The 18,121-nt window shown below is 33.7% G+C and overlaps 1 protein-coding gene across 7 annotated transcripts in view; it reads right to left on the reverse strand.

Moving 5' to 3' along the window:
* LOC145253622 (TBC1 domain family member 1-like) overlaps positions 1–18,121 on the reverse strand; it is a 386,800-nt gene that overhangs the window by 115,109 nt on the left and 253,570 nt on the right. For all 7 annotated transcript variants that reach the window (XM_080112951.1, XM_080112952.1, XM_080112950.1 and 4 more), the window contains exon 4: positions 4,149–4,278. In XM_080112951.1, coding sequence (XP_079969077.1) covers positions 4,149–4,278 — 130 coding nt within the window. The remainder of the gene's footprint in view (positions 1–4,148; positions 4,279–18,121) is intronic.

Here is an 18,121-nt window from a genome sequence, read left to right on the forward strand (position 1 = left end):
AGAAAATAGCCTATATTGACTCCAAGCCCTCATGCAGCACACCTATCATAAAAATCAGTACTTTCAAGCCTTGTACCATACACACAAAATCCGCACACCAATAATCATTCATTTAAAATATTCAAGCACCAGAAAACACTTATGTTTAAAACTTCATTTTAATATTTCTATCGCATAAATGTTTATTTTATATAAATTCAGCGATTCCGTGTTCTTTATCGTGTGCCGTCTTTTCCTGAATTTATTTTTATTTCTTTATTTAAGGATGTAATTTGGTAACCTTTCCTATACTTTGGCAACCCAGTTTTATTTATTATTAAGGGTCCTGAAAAAGCATCCTATAGTTGGTCAAAAGTTGACTGTCAACCATGGTTCCAAGAAATTCAGAAGGATGACTCCTTTCCTCCCAAAGATGACAGTGTACATTTCATTGCCTGTCTGCATCTTCAACTTCTTTGCTGGGGAGCGTGAGTGGTTCCATTCCATCAACTACCGTTTAAATTCTGGCTTGTAGTGGTGATACCACGTCTTGTCACTAGTGATGATGCAGTCCAGTACTGATTCAACAAGTTCCGACAGACATACTGTCAGTCATCCTATTGGTCCTGCTGAGTATTCGTGAAAACCACCTAGCACACACTTTGCTGTATCCTACGGATGACAACATTGTTTCCAATGCACTGACACAAACATTCAACTCTACATGCATTCTATTCACCATTATCTGCCGATCAGCACTATTGTGTTGGTTAAGACAGTGTTTTTTCGGGTGGTGACTGAAGAGGTGTCCGGAGTGCCCTTTGTCACTAACATTTCTCTTGTTACTTTGAAATCGACAAACCCATCTCTTAACAGTGCTGAGATCAACTGCTTAGCTTTATCAATGTTCAACAGGCGTCAATGAATGTTGATCAGTTCAATATTTTATGTATGGAGGAAATCAATGCCATATCTCTGCTTCTGACACACGTCTATGATAGGAGTTGCTTTCTTAGAGTCTCACATCATCAATATCTGCAACAGAGAGATGTAACTTTCAGGTCATGAATGCATAAGTTCAGTCATCATAACAATGCAATTTGCATTTGCCTTTGATTCATTCAAGCGGAATTAAAAAAAAATATAGGAGGCATTACTTTTGAAATGATCCTTGTAATTATACCAGTTCATCTTAGAGTCAGCAATACACTAATATATACTCTGTGTGTGTGTGTGTGTATATATATATATATATATATATTAGCATGGGTGCCCGGAGTTGCCCGGGTGTTTGGAGGTGTATGCTAAGAAAAAAAACAAAAAAAACGGTCAATATTTTTAACTTTGACCCCTATTATGACCCCTTAACATTTGTTTTGGGCTCAAATCTAGTTAGTCAGTTAGATCCATGCTCAAGGACCCTATATCTAAAATTTCAAGTGTTTAGACCCAAAGTTTTTGGAGAAGTTTGGTAGAGTTCTCAAAGGTCAAATCGTTGAACTTTGACCCCTTAACAGCCAAATTTCTGCCCGATAACCGATCACATCAATTTTCCCGAATCTCAGTACCCTATATATCAAATTTCGAGCCTGTAGACTAAAAATTGACAGAGTTATTGCATAGGGAAATGTACACAGACACGTTCACTTTTATAGATATACTAGCATGGGTGCCCGGCGTTGGAGATTATGTTGAGCAAAAAAAAAGTGGTCAATTTTTTTAACTTTGACTCCTGTTATGACCCCCTTAAAATTGATTGTTTTGGGCTCAAATTAAGTTAGATCCATGTCCAATGAACCCATATCTAAAATTTCAAGTGTTTAAACCGAAAATTGTCGGAGGAGTTTGGTAGAGTTCTCAAAGGTCAAATTGTTGAACTTTAACCCCTTAATCACCAAATTTCTGGCCGAAAACCGATCACATCGATTTTCCCAAATCTCAGTACCCTGTATATCAAATTTCGAGTCTGTAGACTTAAAATTGACAGAGTTATTGCACAGAGAATGTACACACACACTTTCACTTTTATAGATATATAGATACACTATTATATAGATGGAACTTTGTGTGTGTGTGTCTGTGTGTGCGTGTGTGCATGATTGTGACTTCGTTCCTTATGGACTCCTAAACAGCTGGATCAATTTTTTTAAATTTCACACAAATGTACTTTATGTGCCTGGCAGTGTTTTAAGATAGGTTTAAGATATTTGCAATAAATATTGATAATCGATAATAAAAAAAAAAATCTGACGATAGAAGAAATAGGCGATTTTGTCCAAAGTTAACACCCTACACAGCCTAACATCACAAGTACATTTCAGAAGCTTTATTGCCACACAAACAGAAAAGCCCAACATATAAAATCAACAGTAAGTTATTACATGACAGGGGCGTGTTCGAAATTAGTGTTTTCGTTTAGAGCATAATTTAACCATGATACTGGACTTTTGTATTTTAAACTTTAATTCAAGCCATTATCAACACACAAGCAGAAAGGCCTGGCATATAAAATCAACAGTATTTTCTTTGATATGATAGAGGAACATTCGAAATGAAGGTTTCTGTTTAAAGCACAACTGAACCATGATACTTGATATTTTTATTTTAAACTTAAGCAAGCCATTATATAAAAATAATTTTATAAAGTCAACGGTAGGTTCTCTACAGTGCAATATGGACTATAATTGCAGATTGAAAAATGAGTGATTTATCTGATTTCGATGACAATAAAATATGGGAGAGTCAAACATTCGTTGATCATCATTTATTCCTGGCCATTGCTGGGTCTACTAGCTAACGTGTGTGACTATATATATATATATATATACATTTTTATAACAAATTTTTAAAATATCTCCAATTTTTTTACTACAGCCAAGAACTGAAATAAAAAATGAAGGTGATTGTGAAGCATGAAGAAACAAGTCAAAAGCAGAAAACAAAAACGGTCAAAATCAATACATTAACGATTAGTTAAAACATTAATCTATTACTTTCTTTTTATTATTGCATTTTCACCCAAAACAAGGCACAATGCCACTTTGATGTAGAGGGCTACTATCTGGGACATGAATTGCAGGGATACTATGTAGGGAGTTGAGCAGTAAGATGTCTGTTTACATTACACTTGAACTTCTGCATGTCAGTACAGTTGGGGAAACAGGAACCTGGAAGGGAATTTCAAAGTCTAGCAGTTCTGGGGAAGAAACTAGTAGAAGGCTTTCTGGCTCTAGGGATCTCTACTGTGTAGGGGTGGGATTTTGCTGCTTGTCGGGAGTATTTACGTCGAGGAGGTGCAAGGGCTTATAGTTTGTCACAACATCTACTATTAAAATACTTGTAAAACAGGCAAAGTGATGCAGCATTTTGTTGGTGGGACAGAGGTTAAAGCCTAGCTGACAGTTCAGGACCTATTAGGTTAGTGACTCGTTTTTGAACCCTATCCAGGAGAGACTAGTAGCAGATGCACCAGCCAAATTGTGACAACAATATTCTATACATAGGCAAATAGTAGCCTTGCAGAGATACAGGATACTTTCAGGCATAAATTCTAGCATGGTAGAGAAAGCCCACCTTATTCGCAGCAGCTGCAGCAATGCTCTGGATGTATCTATTCCAATTCACGTTCCTTGTGAACGTTAAGCCAAGAAGTTTGAACGAAGTACTTTCAGGTGATGTATCATTAGCCATAGCTATTAGTGGTTGAGAAGGTTTTTTGTAATTATTAAAGGAAACAAGCTTAGTCTTGGCAGTATTGAATGTTACCAACCATTTTTGTCCCTATTCCACTACAGACCGGAGGTCTTCCTCTAGAGTTTCCACCATTGCCTTGAATATGTGTTCATTCGTTTTCCTCTCATGCCTGTTATAGAGCGTGGTATCATCGCAAATATACCCATCTTAGAGACAATTTTATCAGGGAGGTCATTTATGATTGATTGTATTTTAAACAAAAATTAATGCTATTAAAGCAATTATACTGGTATGAAGATACCACGATTTATATGTTCGAATGTAAACACCCTCCATTGAACAATAGGATCTGAAAAATAAATTTAAAAAATATATAAAAAATAGATGATTGAAATGCAGGCTTTTCCAGCCTGAAGGATTAACGCTTTTATGGGCACTGATGATGGCCTCTTTATATAAATATTTTGTTTACTTACCATTGATTTCCTGGCATAATTTTTGCAGCTGGTGCAAGGGGCACATAGTGCAGATCTGATTCATCTGAAGTTTGTTTTGTTCAAAAGCAGATTTAAAGGCACATTTCACAGACATCATTATTTCGTCAACCTGGAAAGAAAAAAAATTTAAGCTCCACTTATCTTTTTTGTTAAGATAAATTTCAAACAATTTTAATTGCATTTTATTTGTTTTTATTACTTTAAGATTTTTAACTACTTTTATCAACAATAAAAGACTAGATTGAATGTTCGTGTTCAAAAAGGTTCATTTTCATGTGTCGTCACCTTTCAGAATAATAAAAAGTAAGATGTCAAAATAAATGAAGGAAAAAAAAAGGGAGAATGCTCATAAAGTAGCGGTCACAGAGAAGACCGTTTCCAGTTTTTACCGAGAAAGTGGGGTAACTTCTCGCTTGACTGCACCTGTGTCCTGTCCTTAGTGTCTTGTTTCCTTCTCTCCACTCGTTTACAAAAATCCTGGGTTTATCTTTCTCCTTGCCAGCTCCCACAGTTAGTTTTAAATGTTATTTTAGCACACCCCATTCCCATTGACTAATTAATTTTTATTATTTTTCTCTTTTTGATTGGATGGGTGTGTAGAGTCAATGCATAGTGATGAATTTACACTTTGTCTGTGACAACCGACGGGTCAACATCCAGTTGGGAATTTTACTACTTTTGTCATGAATCCCCACAAAGGTTACATCTTCTAAAATATTGTGCGAATAATAGCAGAGATGAGAACAGGAGTCCAACTAATATAAGTTACCTTGCCTCTGTGTGTGTGTGAGAGGAATGGTCTCTACCAAGCTACTCTGTCAATTTTTGGTCTACAAACTTGAAACTTGATATATAGAGGATTCGGATCTGTGATACAAATTCAATTGAGTGAGTTCTGGTGGGTTTAATTTTGTAATTTACTTTTTTTTTATATAAATATGGGCATTTAAAAAATATTACTTTATTGCAATATTTATTTCAACAGATAATATCAAAAAAAAAAAAATATGTATAAGTTACATAGAGGTGAGAAACACAGACACACGAGGAGTGGTCATGCAATTTGATTAATACAGACATTTTTTTTAATTATTAATAACACAAGTTAACAAAGAAATTGAGACAAGCACAAAATAATTGTTTTAACTTAATTTGTGTTGAATTCAGATGTGAAAGCCGTTTTTACTTATCACCTTTATTTTTATTTTTTTTTAATATGCAAACGCTATATTTTGGACACATACTGTACATAAAGGCTTATATGCATTCAGGGTTAATTTCTGATTTTGTGTGACTTATTGTGATGTGAACAAAGTGCTCCTTCCTCCTCTTCACATCAGACTTGGTTTCATGAAGAATTTCGTGAAGGTCAAAGACAAAAATGGTGCTGCCTTTCAACACTCGTCTACTGTGTTCCCAGGTCTCAGTGCTGCTAAGCTCAAAGAAGGCATCTTTGTCCGACCTCAGATCCAAGAATTGCTAAAGATTACTGATTTTGAGGAGCTTCATACCTGAAAGGAACTGAGAACATGGATAACATTTGTCAGTCTGTCATGGCTTCTTTAGTAACACGCACATACCAAATTACGAAGCCTGTATTAAGAAGTTGCTAAAGACTTATGAAGATATCGGATGCTGAATGTCACTTAAAATTCGGTCCCACCTCAACTTTTTCCCTCCAAATCTTAGATACTTCCTTTTTTTTTTAGTTATTATGCAATAAATGTAAAGTGATTGCATGATTATACTGCCATGGGTGCCCGGCGTTGCCCGGGTGTTTGGAGGTGTATGTTGAGCAAAAAAAAAAAAAAAAAGTGGTAGTAGGAAGGCAGGCTACAAACCCGTACCGCAAAGGAGGAAAAGAACGGGGAAAAAACCTGACGTCTTTGCTGTTACGATCACCACCAAACTGGAAGTGACAGTGACGTAGGTTTTAATTAAGGCTAGACAATCAAAAGGAGAGGATGACTTTCGAAAATATCGGCGAAAAAAGCGACCCGCCCCCCCCCCTGTAGACAAGTGCCCAGTTGAAGATGAAGATATTAATGTTTTTAGCCAATTTCTCGATATTTCTCATCTGAAAAGTCGAACTTTAAAACGATACTGATCTTGTAAAAATCTGTTTCCTCTGTCGAAAGTTTTAGGCAGACATGCAAACATGCATACATACATTTATATATTGGTAGCTCAAATTTTCGACCCAAACCGATTAAAAAGCTTGCCCTATCTCTGAATACCTGTTATGTAAAATTTTAAACATTTAGACAGAAATGTCTGAGTAATTTGGTAGAGACCGAAGCGGTCAAATTTTAAAAAACTTTGCCCCTATTATGACCCCTTAACATTTATTGTTTTGGGCTCAAATCAAGTTATTAAGTTAGATCCATGTCCATGGAACTTATATCTAAAATTTCAAGTGTTTAGGCCCAAAATTGTCAGAGGAGTTTGGTAGAGTTCTCAAAGGTCAAATCGTTGAACTTTGACCCTTTAACAGCCGAATTTCTGGCCGAAAACGGATTACAAAGATTTTCCCAAATCTCAGGACCCTGTATATCAAATTTCGCGTTTGTAGACTGAAAATTGACAGAGTTATTGTGGTGGAAAATGTACACAGACACGTTCACTTATATATATATATATATATATATATATATATATATATATATATATATAGATAGATGATATATATATCAAGATGAATTTAGCAGTTAAGCTTAACCAACACGTCTCAATCAACAGCCAGTAATGCACTGTTGTCCGGTAATTGTGTTACACAATCTTTTGAGTATATACAGGGTGACCCCCAAAAAAACAAACGCTAAATGGAGGCCATCTAGAACATATGCTGTAGAACGGAGAAAAAAAGGCCAAAGACCCTAGTGTTTTGATGTGATGTTTTGAATATAATAAACTAGTTATGACCAAAGTTTCATTTCATTCGGACAAAACACTAAGAAACGGGGCCTTATTAGAGTTGAGATCCGTTTTTTTTGTTTTTTTTTAGTCACCCTGTATTTGTTTTACAATTTCCAACAACGCACAATTATTGCTTTACATATGATTTAATTTTACTATTATATAGTACATTTATTCTGTCAATGTTCATATTCCTGTTTTATCTGTAATAAGCTGGTGAAACTGTTGAAATAAGCACGTCTATACTCTGTAATGCTAAAATGAAACTATTTAAAATACAGAAAACTAAAAATTGTTTATAAATTTGAATTCAGGACATTCAAATTAGTAAAAAAAAACGAAACAAAACTAAACCACCGGCCTAGGACAAAAAATATTATTTTGTAAACCAGCGTAATTAAATGGTAGACAACAAAATTGTTAATTCTTTAGATTTATCATAAAATTTTGATACTTTGAGATTTTTTTTATATTCGCTGTTCTAAAGTTGTTCTGATAAACAATTCAAGACATTTACACGAAGAAAGCATTCCTCTTAAGTCTACCCCCCTCCAAAAAAAAAAACAAACAACATTTTTATAAACTTTGATAATCTTTCTTGATCTCTCTATATAAAAAGCACTAGTGTGTGTGTGAGAGAGAGAGAGAGAGAGAGAGAGAGTTCTTTATGGACTCGAAAAGCGACTGGACCGATTTTTATGAAATTTAACACAAATGTACTTTATGTGTCTGGCAGTGTTCTTAGATAGGTTTTGTATCAGAACATCTCAGGTAAGTATCAACATGTCCAATCCAACAAAGTCGTCGTTGCTGAAATACAATGAAGACATTTGTTACCTGAAAGCAGGGAAATATCTTTTTGTTTTTTTTGGCTAGGATCAAAATGTAATATCTGTTCTGATACAATACTCTATCTTTTCACTTTTCGGTCAATGAAAGAGAAATCCTTCTAGACTGAGACAATTATTTTGTCCCAATACAAAGTGCTTCTTTTTGGGGAGCTGGATTTTCACCACCTAAAAACCTGATATTTTCACTAGTCGGGAGCCAAGTACATAGGGACCCGATCACTCTATTTGACCTTGAAAATACTCCGGAGGTTGTTCAGATGGAAAGCATTGAATAATACTTAATAAATGAATACTAAATAATAATAATATAAAAAAGAAATGAGTAACCAAATATTTAACCGATTGATAATGCTTCTGTTTTAATAGCATATTAACACCTGAAATTGTGAACGATTTATTGTATGGGATTAATTGAACATAAGTTGCTATTTTACCCATAGTTGAAGAGAAATTGTGGCTTTCCCAATAGTATTATTGCATAAATTACAAGACCTGGTTGGAACATGATATCTAGTAGGTCATTAACGAACGCTCTCCGAGCCCTGATGAAACTTATATCAAAATAGAATGATGATGATGATTGATGCATCGCAGTAGATTAAATGCAAAACAAATTACAAAAGATGGAATCTTCCATTAAAAATGAATAAATAACAGAAACAGACGTTCGAGGAGTTTAATCACCACCACTGAGAGAGTAGGCCAGTGAACATAACAGCGTAACGTCACTTCCTGATCAACTTGTAGGTATAGAAAGTTTCCGGTATTCAACCACGTGGTCACGCTAATAGGCATAAAAAATATGCCTATCATCTCATCAGAAGGAAATCGATAGCTTACAATGAAAAAAAAATATTATTGTATGCTACCGATTTTCTCCTGATGAGAGATTTCCGCTTATCATGTTTAAATGTTTGTATAAATTTTGTACTTCTAAACATATTAATCATTATTAAAATATTGTGATGCCCACCATATAGTTTACACTGAACTCTTCCACTTACTACAAAGACGGAGGGAATATGCCTCTGGGGTGTTATGCACAATTTACAGTCAAACTAATGTGTAACCACTCTCGTTATTTGTTTTGTCTTTCTTTAGGACCCTTAAAAGTCCAAAACAATACGTACACACACACACTAATAGAGAGCCCCAGGATTAAGGGATTAAATGATGAACAACGAATGTTTCACACTCCCATATTTTTATTGTCATCAACATTAGTGAAATTGCCCATTTTTCCATCACATCGATTAATTGCCTGTCTAGTTGGGGGCCCCTGGAGGAAGCTTCACATACCTCCCCGCAGTTACTTAGTCTACATTGCATTGTAGAGAACCTACTGTTAATTTTTATAAAATTATTTCATTTGTATAAAGGCTTGAATTAAAGCTTAAAATGAAAAAGTCACGTATCATGGTTCAGTTGTGCTCTAAACAGAAACAATCATTTCGAACACACCCCTCTCATATAAAAGAACCTACTGTTGCAATTATATGTTTGACTTTTCGGCTTGTGTAGTAATAAAACTTCTTAAATGTATAGTCACAACGTTTCGGCCGTTTTGCCCTCCGGCCTTCATCAGGTGTATTTTTGTATCGAACTGGGGAACCGTTTGTTAGGAGTCTCGAACCCAACCCTTTATTATTATTACGGGGGTACCGTGTTCGGACTCCAGCTAGGCTCTGGGACATAGTTGCTGATTCTCTGTTTTGAATGTTACTTTTCACTGCCTTCGTTCAGGATTAAACTCAGCACCTTTGGGTAACTGTAAACTTTGATACAACGTCTAGGACCACTCAGCCATGTGTCACTAGGACGAGTGGTCCTAGTAGACGCTGTATCAAAGTTTACAGTTACCCAAAGGTGCTGAGTTCAACCCTGAACGAAGGCAGTGAAAAGTAACATTCAAAACAGAGAATCAGCAACTATGTCCCAGAGCCTAGCTGGAGTCCGAACACGGTATCCCCGTAATAATAATAAAGGGTTGGGTTCGAGACTCCTAACAAACGGTTCCCCAGTTCGATACAAAAAAAACACCTGATGAAGACTGGAAGGCAAAATGGCCGAAACGTTGTGACTATAACCACCAAGATGAGGAAGTCAGTCCGACAATCTCAATCAATGAAAACACCTCATCTCAAAAATACAGACAATTACTATTCTTAAATGTACTTGTGATGTAAGGCTGCATATGGTGTTAACTTTGGTCCAAATCGCCTGTTCCTTCTTTTATTGGATTATTTTGATTATTGATACTTATCGAAGACATTCCAATGCAAAACCTATTAAAGAATATTGCCAGACACATAAAGTACCTTTGTGTGAAATTTCATAAAAATCGGCCCAGCCATTTTCGAGTCCATAGCTAACGAACTTACAGACACAAAGTTCTTTTTATATAATAGTAGAAATAGAGACAAAAACATTTCAAACTTTTCACTGGTTCTGGAAGTTTCTTGTATCAACTACTCCATCTCGAATTGAAAAAATAACTTTAACGCTTTGTGTAGTTCATAATCTTGTCAGTGACTGGATACTTGATGCTTCATTAGGGCTATCAAGGGTGTTTTTATCATGATACCATCAATAGATGGGTTGTCTACAACAGCTTAAGAGTGGCCCATCTACCCTCATCGAGAAAAGGATATTCTATGCCAATGAGATACATTCATCTCCCAGGAAGATCTTTTTGGGGCCATGACAGATAGGGAATACTGGAAGGGTGTAGTAAGTTCTATCTTGGCTAAGGCAGCAGGATGATGATTAATGCTTTGAAAAATTCTCTTCCTCCTTAGCTTGCAAACCGATTTTTTTTTTTTTTTTTTTTTTTTACAGAATAATTGGATTAAAAAATTTTTTTTTTACAAAATAATTGGATTTTTTTTTTTTTACAGAATAATTGGATATTTTTTTTAACAGAATAATTGGATATTTATTTTTTTTTTACAGAATAAGTGGATTTTTTTTTTTTTTTTTTTTTTTACAGAATTATTGGATTTTTTTTTTTTTTAATTTTTTACACAGAATTGGATTTTTTTTTTTTTTTTACAGAATAATTGGATTACACTCATTTTGGGTTCTTTATTTGGATCAATATTGCCCATCATAACTCGGATTACTACTTATGAGAACATTGAATCTTATGACCATTTCACATTTTGAAGCAATTGTATATCCTTTTATTTGCATTTTTCATCTTGCAGTTTTTATTTCCTTTTTGTATTTCATAAAATTTTTCCTCTGATGAAAAGAATGAGTTCTTCAAAACTCCGTGGATTAAGGAATTCTTAATATTTCTTTTTGAGCAACCTGTTCAACAATAAATTCTTGTAAATGATAATTTACAGTTTTAATTGTGTTCTTTTATGACAAGCTTTATTTCTTATTTTGGTTGTATTGAAATTTTTTATTTGGTTGGGATAAATATTAATTATTATATTCTTTTTAAGTTTGCAGAAGCTTTTGACATGTAAACTTAATTTTTACCTTTTGTGACACTAGCAGAGGGGGGGGGGCAAGCATAAGATATGCTTAAATATGATATTTTTATTTGTTCAGATTTCATATATTATTCTAAGAGGAGTGATTTCAAAAGTTAAAAAAAAAAAAGTATTTGGGTGCCATCAGCTAGAATTGAAAATGAAAGCAAAACTTTAGCATTCAAAGCTGGTGACGTTACCACTGTATAAACGTGACATGCACATGAACTGATTCAAAATTCGAAAAAATAAACTAAGATAAACATACAAAATGTATAACGATCTTTTCAATTTTGACCCCTTTTTTTACTTCTTAAAAACTATTTTAACTGGCAAAAGACTCATAAAAGAATGGTTCATAAAAAATCCAATCATTTGAAGCCCTTAGCGCCACTCTGCAACTTTTAGCTTCGAAAGAGATAGAGCTTGAAAAAATGGAGACAGACAGACATAGAGAGTTTTATATATTAGATTAAAATTCAAAGATAGCGTAACAAATTAAAAAATAATTGCAATTTCTCTCCCAATTTTCAGATTATGTAATCATGCACATATTCCTTTACTTTCTTTTAAAGTTGATAAATGCTTATTCCTCTGATGAGTTAAGGGCGGAATAAATTCAAGAATTAACATAATTACACGAACGATTCTGTGCTATGAAACAAGTGTTGTCAAGAATTGTGCATGTCAATATACTTAAATAAACAGTAAGATGGTCAACATCTTGAAATTTGGAATATAGACTTTTGTCATATATATATATATATATTTTTTTTCTGATGTTTGCTGTTGAAAACTATCTGACTAGCTTTCTGAGAAACGAATTTAATTTATTAAGCATTGTTTAACTGAGAATAGTTTAGTACACAACTAAATAACTATTTATAATTATCTGTTGACTGGAAAGATCATAATCAAGAGAGACAATCCTAGAATGGAGAGTATTTTGTTAGGAGATGGTTGATTTGTTTTACGGCATATCAACCCATTTTAGATTATTTAATGCCGAATCTAGAAATTTAGGAAAAAGTTTTTATGTTTCAAGTTCTCTATCCGGAGTGTCTCAAAAAAATGTACCCATACTTCAAATGACGATAAATCTTTTATTTATGAACATAGAGTGCAATGGAATTGTTTTGTATACAGAAGACAAATGATATAGTTGAAAGATCATGTTCGAATTAATGACCATTATCGTCCAGACAACGCTGGTGACAGTTGAAGTGTGAGTACATTTTTTAAGACAACCTGTATATTCAAGTATTCATTTGTGGTGTTTAGTCTGATTGTTTTATAAGGAAAATTGTTATATTTGTTTTTAAATTTCCAGAACATGATTGAGTTTTGCAAAGAGAAAAGTAAAAAAAACCAGATGTTTGGTGCATTCATCTCACAACGCCATTTTGAAAATAGTCTTTATAAAAAAGGGAGATAACTCAACATAATTCAAACTTTTTGTTATGTCTATGAACTGCCATTAATTGCTTAATATTACTTTATAAAATAAACCTATTTGATCAATTTACATGATTTTTGGAATATGACAGTTTCTTTTTAACACTGGTACATACAAATTTTTCTTTTTTTTTTTTTTGTTAATATGGGGGAATTCTGGACAAGTACTCTAAAATAACATAACGATGAAACTGCTGAAGATCATACTGCTAAAACAGGGAGGGAGTAGGTAGCGAAAGTTATTGAACAGCAAAATGGTGGACTTAAGGTTTGACTAAATTTCTGTTCCTTGAAGGAACTTAGAATAGATTTCCTGAATCTTAGTGAGTGTGGGTGCTGCTGATTTGAACAGCATTTTGTATCATCAATATCAGTGGTTTATTTATTTTTATATTTGTCACAAAGGAGTCACTTATCAAGGTCTGGAGGCCACTTTAGGATAAAGGTGGATGAGTGTTTTTTTGTTTTTTTTTTACACAGTGATCACCACTTATCAAGGCCCGGAAGCCACTCAAGGATAAGGGTTATTGCAAGTATATTACGTTAGTGTGGAGATTTGATGAAGCGTTTACTTAAGGGGGCGGTTCATCAGGAATTTGTTAACATTGGATTTGAAGACATCCAAGTTGTAGTCCGGTGGGAAGCAGGCAGACGGAACAGAGTGTAGAGTAGTCATGGAGACAATGGCATAGTAATCGGGGAAATTTGGTATAATTTGATTACTTCAGAGGACGGTTCAACAAGAACCTGTTTACGTTTTTGAATTGTTCAGATGAGGATTGGTTATTTGTATTATTTGAGATCTTCGGACTATTGTTCTCATTTTGAGTGTCATTTTCACAACGCTTCAGTCAAACACCAGAGCATGCTATTCCCATGAAGTAAATAAAGGGTTCCCATCAAAATTCTGTCAAAATTCCTGAGTTCGACAAGATACATGTAAAGAAAGTTGGAGGTTACATCAACTGAAATATTGTGAAAATGACACGATGAGAACAGTAGTCCGAAGATTCCAAATAATATGAAAAAACCTGCTTACGTTGAACTTGAAGATTACTATATTGCAGTCGGCTGGAAAACAGGCCAGTGGAATAAAGTTTCACAGGTGAGCAGTTCTAGAAAAAAAAGCTTTGTTTATGGAATTCACATTTAAGTTTAGGCATAGAGTGTAGAGGAAATTATTGATAGTGGTTTCAAATAGATGAGTGTTTTTGTAAAAAGTTTTGCAAGTGATCACAAGTGATTTTATATAGATTAGAGCTCAGACAATCACATTGCATGAAAATAATGATAGAGCAAAGACAGGCTAGCAATTTTAATGGTGGGTAATGATAAAACTGTTCAACGTTGAGTGCCATCATGAAGGAGGAGGAGGGACATTTCAAGAGTACGGAATCCAAAAGAAGCGAAAATTGCACAAATAGATTTGATTCCAAAGAGAACAAGAGGTGAATTCACTTTACATGCAGCAGGAGAAAGCTATTTGCAGCTGCAGTTCAGAGGAATGTTTTATTTCGAGTTGAAAGCCAATGAATCAAACGATTGCTTGGATACACGACACAGACACTGCTAATAAAAGAGAGATAAAAATCATTTCTCTCTCTCACTGTCCACCCACAAACATTTTTTCTTTCTATATAATAAAGTTAAGCTAATCTATTTTTGTTCATCCTACAAAATTCATATTTGATTCCTAGTCATTTACAGCAATTATCTGTCTCTTGTTAAACATTAAACATTTTAATTCCAATAGATTTCATAGATTATGATAAAACATGTGTCAGTGGATAATTATATTTTAAAAATAAATAATATATACGTGTTCCACATTTAGGGGGTACCAAATTGGTTAAAGGGAAAATTATTTCCAACTCATATTTAGGTAAAAATGCACTTTTGTATAAATACTTGAATTCATCCAAAAAGTATCGGTAACAAAAACAAATAAAAACATCTATATATACATATATATATATATATATATATATATATATATATATATATATATATAAGGTTGTTACATAAGTTCCTGCCATTTTTCTTTAAGAAAATCAAAGAATTTTAACGGCAAAAGTTTATGTGGTACCCAAGCTCCAAGTTTTTGTGTGAATCCCATCAACTGAAGATGGCATGAAATTGTCGCAAAATCACACTTCATCTTTTCACACAATTCTCTACATCCCTGATGGTCATCTTCCTTAAAAAAACAAAAAACCTTGAGTTGGTCTTCGTCTTGATTCGCCTTCCGGAATGAGGAACATTGAGGTCAAAATTACCGTTTGAATCTTGTAAACCAATCTCGAACAGTTCTCTCAGCTATAGCATTTTCTCCATATACAGCACAAATATCTTTGGTCACTTCACTTGCTTTTTGACCTTGATTATATGCGAAAAGAAGCAGGTGTCGAAAATGTGCTTTTTTAATCTACTGACGCCTAGGGTGAGTGGCGCTTCAGTACAATACGTTTGGATTACTCTACCACTTCAGTAAGTATCTCACTACTGATGCAAGTACGTCCTAAAATGGAATACTGTTGCCACATTTGGCCAGGAGTTGCTTGGTGCCCCCTATCTTGCCTTGATAGAGTTCAAAACTGGTTTCTGAAATCTTGTAGGTAATACGCTTTTCTCTTCCCTGCAACTTCTTTCCCACAGAAGAGACGTTGCGAGCTTGTCTCTGCTCTATTGTTATTTATGTGGCAAATACTCGTCTGAGCTCCAATTTATGGTCCCTCCCTTGTCAAACTCTCACAAAAAAACACTCAACTAGCTACAATCACTATCAACAATTTTCCCCACTCTCTATCTGTGTGTAAATCTAAATGCAGATTTCATGAACAAAGCTTCTTTCCTAGAACTGTCCCCACGTATGGAACACTGTTCCATTGACCTGCTTCTCTGCTGACTACAACATGGCAGCCTTCAAGTCCAATGTAAACAAGTTCTTGTTGAACCATCCCCTTAAATAATACAAATTCTACCCAATCTATATCATTAACGATTACTAAATTACCACCTTGCAGTTATTAACCTTTATCCTCGAGTAGCCTTCTGGCCTTGAAAGTGGTGACTCCCTTGTAAAAAGAAAAAAAATCTACTTTTAATGCTTAAACAAATTTTTCTTGCATTCTTCCATGGCTGCAATCTTTATAGTTTTAGATATCTGTATCTAAAAATATAAATTACCGAAATGCTTAGACAAATTCATACAGTACTAGATACCGGCTGGTGATAAATATCTTATTGTGATCTGCACTCACCATACACTGGCTGGCAATAAGTGATTTATTAGTATTGTGATCTTCACCCATCACTAACTTATTCATTTAAAACAATTGTTTATTGAGCATTTTAGAATATTCCATTTTCATTCTAAGGGAACTGAGCATAATAGCAGTTGGTCCGATTTAGAATATTCCATTTTTATTTTAAGGAATGTTCAGGATGATAACAATCGAATTGAATAAGCGTATTAATACATTGATTTTTATTTTTCATACCAGAAAATAAAAAAATGTAAACATGAAAAACAGTAAGCCTCTTTCCCCATCACAAACAAAAACAAGAAATGATGCAAAATTCTTAATGAGCTTCATTGGCAAGAATTCTGCAAAAATTGGAAAAAAAAAAAAAAGAAAACAAAATGGACAAATGCCAAGAGGAAAATTCAAAAACAAAGTTTCTTTCAAAAGATTAAGAAAGTTCTTCAAGAAGAATACTTCATTATCTACAACCCCACCCCTCATGACCACAGATATTTACTTCCAATCAAATAGAATAATATATATTTCAAATCAAATAGAATGATATATGTTTAGTTGAACATATTTTCAAGAAAAGTTTTCTTAATATCTTATATTGTAATCTTTAAAATTATTGCTTATTAAAGCAAAAGAGAAACCAAAACTGAACATAATTTTGTAATGGAAATTTTTTCATTTTATTTTTTTTGTCAGACATCTTATGCTGCTGCCCAAAACTTACCGCTGCCTTGTGCCACGATAAAATAATACAGACTTTAAAATCTGTGTACTTTTCATGAGAAATTTCTTTGAAAAGCAACAGAGATGAAAGTTCATTACAGAATACTAAATAACTGTTCCTTTCTCTATTTCCTTTTATTGCATTCATCTCCTTAATAACAGCATCAAATTTATTAAAACACTAGCATTTCAACCCGGCATTTATTATGACCCCTTAACATTTGTTTTCGGCTCAAATTGAGTTATTAAGTTAAACCCATGTCCAAGGAACCCATATCTAAAATTTCAAGTGTTTGGACCCAAAATTGTCGTAGGAGTTTGGTAGAGTTCTCAAAGGTCAAATCGTTGTACTTTGATCCCCTTAACCAAATTTCTGGCCAAAAACCGATCACAAAGATTTTCCAAAATCTCAAATTTCGAGTCTGTAGACTTACAATTGACAGAGTTATTGCGTAGGGAAATGTACACACACAGAGACACATTCACTTATATATATATATATATATATATATATATATATATATATATATATTATATATATATATATATATTATATATATATATATATATATATATATATATATTATATATATATATATATATATATATATATATATATTATATATATATATTGGCTGAAGAGAGCCTCATAAGGATACCTTAAACGGTCATTATTATCGGGCTTGAAACCGACGGTACCAATGATCTGTCTCAACTAACAACTTTCTGTACACAATATATATATATATATATATATATATATATATATATATATATATATATTACAGACAACACAATACAATTGGGCATTTGGATTTAATAATGCTTTTAAGGTTTTCTTTTTCTTTTCTAGTATATGGTATATACATACATAATATCTCCAACTTATTCCCTGTAGAAAGATGGAATAGTGTCATGAATTTGCTCTCTCTCCCTTACTCGGGTGTGCAGTTCAAAAATAAAAAGAAAGGTTTAATTAGCTTATTCAGTATGTCTCTCTTGTTGACTTATTATTTGATGCTATCATGATAGAAGTTAGCTAAAAAAGAGTACAAGAGGAGTCATGACAATATTGTGAGAAAGGTCTATTGGAATATATGTAATAATAGCTGCCAAAGTTATTAAAAATTACAGACAACACAATATGATTAGAATTGAATGTTTTTAAGGTTTTCTTTTCTCCCCCAAATATATGATATATACAGACATAATATCCCTAACACATTCCCTATAGGGAGAGAGAACAGCTGTTGTAAGGCACATTT

This window comes from Euprymna scolopes, chromosome 3 (genome assembly GCF_053919585.1).
Source record: "Euprymna scolopes isolate OS-2025 chromosome 3, ASM5391958v1, whole genome shotgun sequence".
In the NCBI taxonomy this organism is placed as follows: Eukaryota; Metazoa; Mollusca; class Cephalopoda; order Sepiida; family Sepiolidae; genus Euprymna; species Euprymna scolopes.